This window comes from Megalops cyprinoides, chromosome 12 (genome assembly GCF_013368585.1).
Source record: "Megalops cyprinoides isolate fMegCyp1 chromosome 12, fMegCyp1.pri, whole genome shotgun sequence".
In the NCBI taxonomy this organism is placed as follows: Eukaryota; Metazoa; Chordata; class Actinopteri; order Elopiformes; family Megalopidae; genus Megalops; species Megalops cyprinoides.
The window spans coordinates 7,253,085-7,265,456 of NC_050594.1; the positions used below are offsets into that span (position 1 = coordinate 7,253,085).

At 44.7% G+C, this 12,372-nt stretch overlaps 1 protein-coding gene across 5 annotated transcripts in view; it reads right to left on the reverse strand.

Annotated features, from left to right (window-relative positions):
- The window catches only part of gphna (gephyrin a), an 81,996-nt gene extending 70,255 nt beyond the window's left edge, over window positions 1-11,741 (reverse strand). For all 5 annotated transcript variants that reach the window (XM_036541600.1, XM_036541598.1, XM_036541597.1 and 2 more), the window contains exon 1: window positions 11,630-11,741. In XM_036541600.1, the coding sequence (XP_036397493.1) occupies window positions 11,630-11,693 (64 nt within the window). In that variant the 5' untranslated portion in view covers window positions 11,694-11,741. The remainder of the gene's footprint in view (window positions 1-11,629) is intronic.
- Window positions 11,742-12,372: the final 631 nt, after the last annotated feature.

The window sequence follows — 12,372 nt, forward strand, 5'->3', positions numbered from 1 at the left end:
AAAGATCTATTGTTTTTCCTGCCAACGTCCTCTGGTGACACTGTGGAGTTTCGAAACAAATCCACGGTTTTATCTGGGTAATGAAGGAGACAAGGCAGGGACGGCCAGAGAGAAGATGGATGCCTTCACTGAACTGTTTAAAAGTTTCCCAAGGAGGAAGGGAGACAAAGACAGGGCTGACAACAGTCCCCAAAGCAGGAGATAACACAAAGTAAGGTGACTCAGAATAGCCCAATCCCAACCGAGATGTGCCACATTACTGGTATGTACTATTACGATTATTTGCATTTTTAACAAATTGCTCATAATAACTAATGTCATCAACTAATTTAACAATATCTGCATGTCCTGCATTTACATCTGCTGTTGCCACTGTATTTACTGCATTATATACTTCAAGTCCATTATAAATGCTCAGGAGCCGGGTAATTTCGGTCCAGTGCATATTGCAAGTATGTTACTGCGTCACTACTCAGAAAACTCCAGTAAGTCCAATGATGGTGGATTGGTGGCCACCACCCATCGACGTCTCCTCTGCTCTGAGGTATCTATGCTCCTCTCCTGAGTGGGATCACTTCGATCCAGATAACTGACGTGCCCTTACCCTGTTCATTACAGCAGCCAAGGGGTACGTCCCAGTCTGAGATGGAGCCATATGTGCAAATACTGCACCAGTAGATACTACAGCAGGCCAGCTAGCTCAACAGTATGCTTCCAGTCAACAAACTGGTAATTATATACCTAGCAGCTAAAATATGTCGATAGAGCTGTTGTCCTAATGTTGTCCCAATTCACACACACACACGCACATGCTAGCACATGCACACACAGACAAATGCACACACACAGAAAGTAGCCATTCACATTAATTTGCACAAGAGGCAGACACAATCTACAGTCATCTAACAACAACAACCACCTGATACTTATGCGCTGACGAGTGACGACTGACCCCGAGAGAGAGGCACACTCTTTCAGTTTCTGACTACTCTGAAAATTTTCATTCTTTTTAAAGCCAAAAGCCTGCTAGGCCCGGTGCGTTTTTAAACCGCTAGTTGTCTGAAGGCTCTGAAGGTGTGAACACATCCCTGGTGAGCTGCATTCACTGTCCCGGTTAGAGTCAGACATTTTCACTGATAAAATGACACCGGAGTCGGGAGCTGTTGGCAGAAATCAGAATGAGATCTGTTCCCCTTTTGAAATTTCTGTCCGTTCTCCACAGTCCAAACCAGCCCGGCAAAAAAACCCTCCAGCTCACAAAAACACACTGCCCACAACAGAGAACAGATAGATGGTTCTGTGTGAACCAAAAAAGAACATGTAGGACTATGTTTTGACTGTGTGCGTGCGCGTATGTAAGTGGGAGAGACAGATTTATAAGACTAAGACACAAGACACAGTGCAACCAGTAAAATCAATTTACTCTTTCAAATATCAGTTCTGAAGCATATTCTAATGCACAGACACATCTGCAGTCAGAGTAGTTCAGACAAGAATCATATATATCACATCTTATGAAAGCATTTTCTGTGATTTCCAGTGACTTTACAGCTATTACCACCAGATACTTTGACTGAACATAAAACAGAGGACCATTTTTTGATCTGCATAGTCATACTAGTTTTCTTAGGGTAAAGTTTTTTTAATACTTTTCAAACAGTTAGTTATTAACGTCATCAAGGCCAATGTCTGTGTTAAAGCATTTTCATCATTTGAATCAGTGACATTGGATTCACCTGGCTAGTTAGACCACGGAGCTAGCCAATATGGCTGTCAAAAGAATCTCTACCTCCCCACAGGTGTGTCGTGCTAACAGGTGCTCCTTTACAGGAGGCTCCGACGTATCACAAAACAGGTAAGCACGGAAGGCTATAACGCAACTCTGCAGCTAAATGCATTCATCAACACAATGGCTGCCAGTTGGATTCCCTGCTGGGGCACTGTCATTGTACCCTTGGGCAAGATACTTACCTGAATTTCCCCTGTTAACAGCCAGATTTTGATTATATGTTAAAGGGTGACGTATGGAGGTTCTTCTGAATAAGCATCGGCTAAGCAACTGTAATAAAAAGCAGCTGTGGACAAGATTGATTGCATGTCAAGTGTGCCACTCTCTGTGTCAACCACAGGTGAGCAAATGACACCTCCAAATAGCTCACTTTGTTCCCTTGGTAACTGATCCTGGATCAGGATTAAAAGTTAGAGGAGGACAGCAGAGGATGAGGAGTACTGTCTGTTATTGACGTCATCACCTGGAATTCAGGTGCTTGGACAGACTGAAAGCTCATTTTGCTACCAGCCATTGCTTTTAAATAAAACGCCCTCACAACAGAATCAGGAAGCACCAGGCCCCAGAGCACAGGGGGGGAACGACGACTTCTCTCTCTCATAACTGCAAACAACACGTTTCCCTGAGCAGCCAGCCGTACCTTGCCATCATCCTGCCACAGACACCTTTATGATAGTGTCACTTTTCTAAGGTCTGTAGCCACTCACCTTCATGTTCACTGAAGAATTACAGTTGAAACCCACGAAACAGTATGCATCTACATATCTGCTGGATATCACTTACTTCACAGATCAGCCAGGTACTTTTTACATCCCCCAGAGTAGGCCGTCCATGACGACGTCTGAAGTGCTACTTAAAAAATGTTAGGACGTGCATTAATGGAGACTGAACATAACAAAACTGTGACCTAAACTTGGCACTTGACTGGTATGTGGTGGTTGTGGTGATGGGGGAGGACTCAGCTACCTGCACACAGAGAACGCAAACTGCAACAGCCTGTCTGTGTGCAATTATTGCGGCATTCTCACAAATCACATCCTTGACAATCCAAGGGCAAAAGAAACAAAAACTAGCAAATTTAGTGCACTGTTACCATCAGCCACTTTCAGCTGTGGACGGCTTGTTTTTTGGCTGCCTTCCGCAACGCAGCTGGCAGTTTCTCCCAGGAAGATCGGTTATGACGGAACCGTCCATATCGTGTGCTGTCTGGTGGCCATGCTGAACAGCCATTAACGTTTTCTCCACACTTCCACGGACTTCCCTATTTTGGATCCTCCCCCCCCCTTCCAACCTATTTTATATTTTGCATCTATAAATCTTTGTTTTTTAAGTCCTTATTTGAAAAAGTAAGCGTCTGGAGGGTCACCTAACAGAACTTTCTCTTCCGGCTGTATATACACCCTAGGTACAGGGGTTTCTAAATTGGGAAGGTATAGCAGTTACTACGGTTTAGCTGGCCATATGCCCCAAAGCCTGACCCACAAAATGAGCAATTTCCATAATTTTCTTGTCTTGCCAACACGAGCCTCCCACGGTATGCTTTGCACGACCTTGAGGATTTTTTTTTTGGACATTTTGTTCTCGTGCCAGGGAAATCAGACTACCCAAGGCTGTGAAGGAGCGATCAGTTCGTCATACGGTTTGGCAGCCACGTCCTCTAGCATTTCACCACGACACATTTCGGATGTGCTTTCACAGACACCTCTCTAATCTGTAAAACTCCTCAGATTAAAAAAAGCACAGTCACTCGAAGTTTTCTGTGTGTGTATCATACATAGTGGTGGAAGGAGAAAGGAAGTGTGGCCGTCCCCCAAATCATAACTGTCGCTGGTGAACGTGCTCATGAACATTAAAGCAACCATTACACTAAGACCACTCAAGTGCAGAATTCTAACATGTTCCATATCAGCTGACAACCCCTTCGTATATCTAACACAGCTTGCTGGGTGCCACGGTCTGGCAGCATTTGGGAGAATGCATGTTAATGGCTTAATCCCCCCCCACCTGATCCATCACTTCCACAAACTTCACATCCTCCAAAGCAGTTCATGATGTCATCTCCATTTGATGTGTGAATTCAAATGTGTCATAACATGCCTCTAGCCTTTAACAGTATGGCGAATATAGGCCAAAGTAGGTCAACGTTGTATCTGCTGATCTGCTGTTCATATATATATATATATATATATATATATATATATATATATATATATATATATATATATATATATGTATATATGTGTGTGTGTGTGTGTGTGTGTGTGTGTGTGTGTGCATACACACATATACATGTACATATAGACGTTGCCCATATCTGCTTATGTAGGACAAGATTCCACAACCATGATTCTAACCTTAACCATTATAAGCTAAACAGCCACACTGATTCTGTGTCAGCACTTCCAGGCAACTCCTGCCTGCAGCCAGTGTATATGGGAGATCGGCTTCCTGAGCCACGGTAACAGCCCTATCAGATAATCTGTCTGCTTCTCATCACGCGAAAGATACTAATCCGATGTGAGGGAGGGAGGGGAAAAAAAAACCTGCGGTCGCATATCCGAGAGCAGCTGACAGGAAATCCGGACGTATTGTTTTATCAGAGTAATGAAAACAAAGTGAAATTCAGAGAGGATGACCTGTATTTCTCTGTGCATGCCAGGGCAGAGTGTAAACTCTGTGGAAGCTCTGAGCACAGCCGACAAGAAACAACACCCAAAGGGGTAAACACCCAAAGCGCCAGGCTGACGCAAGGTGGGACTACCTGTGCAAGGTGGGACTACCTGCGCAAGGTGAGGAGGCCTGTTCTGTGTGTCTGCTCTTTGCAGAGTCCTCCATCCTCACAAGCTATAACTACTGTTCCCGAAGTCACACGAGGACGTTTGACTCAGACAGCAGCCTGCACCTTGGCAGCCCGGCGGACCTTTCAATGACAAATCCCTGCACAAGAGCTTGCAATTGAATTATGGGTGTCCCCGGACTGGGCCAGGTTCAATTCTGTTGACGTTGTTGTTGTTGAGGTCTTAAAATGTGCACGGTATTGCCCTTCTCGAAAGGATATGAGCTGCGTCTACAAAACAGACCCCCACAAGGGAGCTATGACACTCCCAATGTGCGTCATATGACTTCACTCATACTCTACAACTATGTTCCTATTCTTTATTAATACACTTTCATTCTGTGACAATACTGATGTTCTATGGGCGGCAGTGTAGCACAGTGGTTGAGGAGCATGACTTGCAACTGAAAGGTTGCCTGTTCGATTCCCCACTGGGACACTGATGCTGTACTCTTGGACAAGGTACTTAACCCACAATTGCCTCAGCAAATATCCAGCCGCATAAACGAACAAAATTGTGAAAACCAATGTAAGTCGCTCTGGATAAGAGCGTCTGCTTAACGCCAATAATGTAATGTAATGTCATCATAAATAAGTACAGTGCATTTTTAAAACGATTACTGGATAACAGCTATACTAGTGTAGACACACTGTAATCAATTTTGTAACAAGAGGATAACTGCATGACATTACACATTAACTACACCGTAATTGTCATTTACAGGGTTCAGCAGGTTAGGCACTGCATGTAATTATGTAACAAGTGTGTAACTACATGCCATTACAGAGTTACTACATTGTAATTGATACAGAATAACTACAATAGTCTAGTGCAAGTTAATGTGGAGTATAACCAGTTCTTGGTTTTAAAGTAGAATTTTACATTAAATCTTTTAGACACAGCACAATGTCAGAGTTGCACCACCATACTGATGACTTACTGGTATTTACTTGGCCAAATACCCCATGTATGTCATTACATTGCAATTAAATACTCACAATGTGAGACCCACTAGGGCTGAGTTTCCTGCTTTGGCCTTTGATCACTACAGTTAAAGACTTTTTTTTTCCTTCTGAAAGCACTGAAGTTTGCGAAGCTGATTAAGCAAAATCGTAAACCAAGTAACTAACGCCACTGTTTCATATTACAATGACCATTTTCAACACCTATGATTTAGTAAAGCTGATTAAGCAAGTGATATTGCGCAAGGGCAGTGGAGAGTATTTTCCTCCGTGTCCTGTTAATGGCAGCGAGCTAGCCAGCTAGGTGAAGCATGGAAGAGAAAGCAAGAGAGACGGGGAATGTGCTCGATGATTTATTAATACAAGCAGAACACAGCTATGAAAAAGATGAAGATAAAAGGCTGTTTTACAATTTAACAATGGATACAAGCAGACAACTATAATTACAAGTTGTCTGTCAGGAGAAAGGTGGTCTGCTCCTCAGGGCAAAGCGGTGCTGTTAATCCCCTACTGCCTGATGTTTGCAGAACATGGCTTCCACACCAGATACGATGGAGTCACCATTTCAGATCAGCTACTCTGTCTGCTACAGGCAATTCAGATAACAAATACTGATACCTTGTTGTTTCAATATTTTAATGCCTCTGGAAAAAAAACACTACAACATTCCCAAACAGGTCAGCTTTCATTTCTTCCCAGAGGGGATAAAGCAGAGATATAAATCTAATGTCAATATTCACACGTTTATTTAACATATGTGATCTCACAAGCTAAATATGCATCATTAGCTGTTTCAACAGCGGCCCGGGTTTGAGGTGATTTGGAGGTGGCCTTCCTATTCAGATATTGGCATCATGATTACCAACACCCAACACCCTACTCTAAACCTCTTCGGCAGAAACAGATACCAAAGCTTGTGCCGTTTTCTCTGGAAACCAGAAACAAACCCCACGTCGACTGTGCTGGCCGCCTGAGAGCGCTTCACTAAGTGGCCACCTGGTGGCGCTTGGCCTGTCAGTGTCCCACACTGCTTCTTTCGGAACTGTCCTCCCAGTTTGACCCTGCCTCCATTAAAATGAATGGAGAGAGACATATGGGGGCAGGTACCTAACTCTAGTTTGTTCTTGCAGCTACAGTGTCCGTTCTGCAGTGCTTCCCTGAGGACCTCCAATAAGAATCACTCTGTGAGGAGGACCTCCAATAGGAATCACTCTGAGGACTGTGGGGGTGGGGACAGTGAAAGGAGTACATTTAAGGACAGCACAGAAATATCAATGGGTAGAATGGGAACACTCGCTTATTTAACGCTAACATGCATTATGACATAATAACAATAAAATTAATAATAACAATAATGACATTAATACTAAAAATAATAATAACAGTACATTCGCTGCAATTCCTGTTTTAAATAATTCACTTGCCAAACTAATTCTACAAGCAATAACAAAGTAAGAATACAACAAACTACATCAAATCTTTCATATCGTTCATAATGTACTTTTAAAACTACTTACATAAACAATTAGAAACCATTAATACATGAGACAAAAACTACTGAGGTAAACTAAACTACTAAAATTTCTAAGGTATCTATAACAGCTAAGGACTGGAACATGATGGGGGGTGTATAAGATATCCAATCATCCAATTGAGATGTATCCTGAGTAAAATCCTGAAATGTTCAAACTGAATTTACTCTTAAGCTTGTAAGGCTTCATCTGCCTCTAGAAAAATTCTTTCCATTTTTTCCTCCTTTTTTTTCTTCCCTACCAATATAGCTTCAGAAAGATACAAACTTGGCAAAAATTTCATAGTCAAGTCAGCACACGCATCTGAATTATGGCAGCACCATCTAAGGTGCATCTCACAGGGACGGGGGGGGGGGGGGGGGGGGGATTTGTTCCCTTCTGTGTGGTGATGTGTATGCAAATCACACAGCAAACACGGGAGTGAAAATACCAAGTCCAAATACGGCTAATTATCCTTGCCGAATGAGCACGGCGCTCGCAAACTTCAGACATGTCGCCCGCGCCGCGCCTGTGAAATGCTGGAGGACACAGTGCTCTGTGAGGAGAGAGACCGGACTGATCTCTGCCTCTGCCTCGCTCAGACAGGGATTGTCAGGGAACTCTGCACCCTCAAGTCTGCTTTGATGCCAGCAGCTTTGAATGGAATACCAAAAAAAAAAAAAAGTTAGGGAAAGGTTTTCTTTTCTCTTGTATATATAAATCTGATGTGCAAAACACAGCAGCACACAGCTCCTCAACTCGAGCCATGCAGCCGCTGCAGTTCGTTCCCCCCCTGACACACCAAAAAGGGGAGAACCCCCCCCCCAAAAAGACCTGCTTCACATCCCCACCAGCACCAGCTCACCAAATCATAAGCATAGTCTTGTGTACTCACACGCAAACAACTTTCTGAGACCCAGGCTGAGACACACACGAGGACAAAAAGGGAGATGCACATACACACATAGGCAAACGTATATACAGATTGAGGTGATCATGGCAAACTCCAACAGCATATACACACTAAGCTTAGGAGTCTGGCTGATCTGACTCAGCGACACACACACACACACACACACACACACACACACACACACACACACACACACACCTTTCGTTGCATGATAATACCACTTGCGTAACTGAGCCTCAAACCCACAGCCTCACTGAAACCATTCTACGCTGAAATTAAAAACAAAAAAAACAAAAAACAAAGGGACAGTTCCGTCTAACTGCTTGAGAACCCTGTCTAAATTTAGACCAGGTCCTCAAACCACGATTCATGGCTTTTTGATACACGTATAACTTTGGAAGCCCACCCACACGATTCCGACAGCCTCAGCTTCCCTGACTTGTTATTGCTGTGGGACAAAAAAGATGAAGAAGAAGAAGAGGAAAACAATCTGTGTTGCCTGCCGCAGACGTGAGATTTCCTGCTGAACACTTTCGTTGGTGATTCACCAATGTCTGCGTTTCACTGCCTTTTTTGCTTTGGAGCTAACGGAGCCGGACCATCAGTTGCGTTAGGGTTCGGAAAGAGGGCAGTGAACGACTGCTGACGTTACATTCGACTTCACTGTCATCAGAGACATGCACAAAAAGCGTGCCGCACCCAGCAGCAAAGCCACCCATGAACCTGTAACAACGGTGTGTCGTAATGGACACTTTGCAGTACAGCTGAACTACAGAATATGACATCATCCGCGTAACAACATTACTGACACAACTGCACAATTGCTACGCCACTCCGGTGGACCACGGCACATAGCCCACACTGTGTTGTAGAACGCGGTCATCTGATCATGTGATCACCGCACATGACTACAGACAACTTTTTCTATGAAATCCAATGGCTGCCACTGTCATACGTCAAAAAGGGGGGGGGGGGCTAATGTTACCCATGTCCTGTAAGGCACAGACAGGACAAAATGTATGTTTCTGAGGGAACTTGTGACGGACAAGGAGTGACACTCAGGAACAGGAAACTCTGAGTGAAGAAGGCCCATGCTTCCATGAAGGTCCTTTGTCTGTAACTGGATGAAAGTGTGTGCTAACCTTGTGGCTGTTGCGAGCTGTCATGCGAGTGGATCAGAGCTAAGTTCTGGTACAGTCCACCAGAACTGACATATAGTGCCAGGTAAGGGAGGGCACCAGCGGAGACCAATAAAGAACTGCCAAAGAACATGTATGTGTTCCACTGGCTCACCCATGAAGATGCATGCAGAAATTCTTAATGTATGGGCCAGACAGTGAGCTAGTGAGCTCCACACTGAAAACTCTGTGTTTGCCATTTCGTGTTCTAACTTGTTGGCTCATTACGAAGGGGCGCGGCCTGAAACAGAACACCCTTAGAAACGCACAGGAATGCAGACGGCACCGGGACGTCCTGTTGCCAGCCAGAATCAACGGAGGACAGAACGAAGGCACCAGCTAAACATTCCGTCACGACGGAATGTCCGTGACGCAGACGCATCACTGGTTCACCCACGAAAAAAAGCATGCGTGCCATTGGGCAGATGTTCTGCCACGCCACCACACTGTCCACACTGCAAAAGCACTGGCATGGCCTGCCAAACCCTACGCGTATCAGCCTCAATCTCAGGTAGTATAGTCAAGCTGAGAAAGAGTGATGAATTTTGAACACGATAAAACAATGGTAGACTCCCCTTAACTGTGTTTCTCACAGATGAACGCAGCGCTCAGAGAAAACCATTGTAAACAAAACAAGCTTTTCACATCACTATTATTGATTCAGAACTTTTTTTTTTTAATATTACCAAAAATAACCTTACAATATGGCTGTTCCATCTGAAGCTACCCTGTCACTTCCCCCCTTCTCTTCTCTTTCTCAGTCTGACACACACACACACACATGCACACACACACACACACACACACACACACAAACTCCACCACTGTTCACACTTTGTCAAGCGCTGTTTGTCATCAATATGTATCTGCTCGCCGTGAAATGCCAGCAAACCGCGGAGGAACCTAACCAAAATTTCACGCATGGGGAGGGAGGGCTCTGTGCACCAGCACATGCCGCCCGATGTCTCGGGCTACAGGAGCGTTCCATACATAACATGTCTTTGGGGAAATCCCCGTCTCATCAAACTATTTGCTATTCTCGCCATAGTGCCCGGTGTTCTCCGTATCGGCGCTCGTTGTGATCGGTGCACCTCTGCGCTCGGCTCTGATTAACGCCGTTTCAGAACCACTATCAATGGACAGCGTCCCCCTTTCCATCTTGAAATCTAAAAGGAGTGGGGGTTGGGGGGCGGGCGGGGGGGAGTGGGGTCTCCCTGGTAAATTTCTGGCTCTTCTCTTACCCTTCCACCGCTTTTTATATATACACACACAACAAAAACGTGTAATATTGCAGAAATTTGGAGAATGGAAGAGAAAAGCAATATCAATCTCACGGGTACATGAACTAAATAATTCCCGATGTTTTATCCGTTTGCGCTGTAACATCAGCGACGGCATCCGCTTGCCGATATTTGGCTAACCTTACCTAGCCGGCTGTCTGCTTCATTTTCTTTGCTTTACCCCAAAAACAAGATCAATACCGTTCAGCCATATTCAAAGGCTGGGAAAATCGCTCGTTTGCGCACAAAAGATAACGGACCGTCGCGATCCGAAAAGACAGTCTGACACACGTTTTTAGGATGATAAAATGCTGTTTTTAAAAACAGGTTAGCTAACCACAAACAATGCAGTCAACCGCTTTTAAACGAACGGCACAAGCGGCCGAAGATGTCTCAGCATTTAACCAGCTTGCCTAGCTTCTCGGATGTCAAGCACTGTCGGTACTCACAATGCAACTGCGAACTACACATACGGCACAATTTGAAAAAAAATTCTCATTTATTAATCTCACGTGTACAATAACTGCGCAAGCATTGCATCTTAAATATTCAGCCAGCTTGTTAGTTAATACAGTGACAGCTGATTGGAACCGTGTTATTTTTAAAAAGCAGGACACATCTAGCAAGACAGCTTACTAGCTACCTAGTTATTGTCTAAGAACTGGACAAATAGTTAGCTACGTAGCCCTTCGCAAATATGCTTACTTTTATTCACCCAGATTACAACAGTTTTTCTGTTTTTGATATGGTAAAAGCTACCCGGGTACCTAACGTTTGCTAGCTTATGTTTGCTAGCTAGGGCAGCGTACGGCACATGAATTATTCATCACACAAAACTGTTTTCTTGACTCTGAAATGAGCCGCAGACACGAAATAAAACGTGCATCTAATAAGCGGTCTAAACAGGACTTTCAAAGCACACGACTGTCTCGGGCAGGCAGAAAACATCGCTTTAGCAGAAAGCTTTAAATCACCGTTCGACAGCAAGGAGCCCAGTATAACTGAGGCAGCCCGGAGACAGGGACGCGAGGAGACACGGCGAATTCACCGCAAAATACACGGTAAACAAGGAAGAGGAGAACACGGACAACCGGGGCAAATTAATGCACGCAAGCCGCCGCAGCGAAACACACAGGATCCAAAGCAGTTTTGCACTCACCCGTCAGAACTCCGACTCGTATTTGATGGTCGTGGTTTGTTAAAATCATCCCTTCCGACGCCATGTTTAGCAGCGCTCTCGCCCGCACTGAATCGAGGGAGAAACCGGGAGCCGAGCGAATCGAACAGAAGGGGCGGGGAAAAGAGCGGCGGAAGGCGGAAGGCGAGAGGAGACGAGCGCCGAGTGAGCGGCGCCCGCAGATGCGGGAACAGCCGGATGCTCCCGTCAGGTGGACGTTATTGCCGTCACTGAGACACTCAGGGGTCGCTCCAGACAGAGACACTTTTGTGCATGGGCCAGGTTGATTTTTGCAATTATGTACGGCTATGCACGTTACAGATTTGCCGCTGTGTCCCCGAGAACCGCGTTGTTCCTTTAAGGGCGCTGTGTTACAGCTAACACTTCGGGGATGGATTGCGCTGAAGTCCTTGTTCCTTGGGGAGTACAAGTTTGAGATTAGTTTGACTGCATTCACAGTGACGTGGATGCAGCCATACCTGAACATCACTGTGGTTTTTCCACATGTACCGTATCGATAGATAAACGGCCTTGTCCCTTTCACTTTACCACAATGTTGTGGCCTCACTGGCCACATTCAAGTACAATCAATGAGTAATCAATGATGAGTAAGACCCATTGAAATGGTTTGGTTAAAGTTCCACAAGCATGCACAGTGATCCCACATCCCTCCGAGCAATATCAGACATTTATTTGTTTATTTATGTATTTATTTATATTTTTCA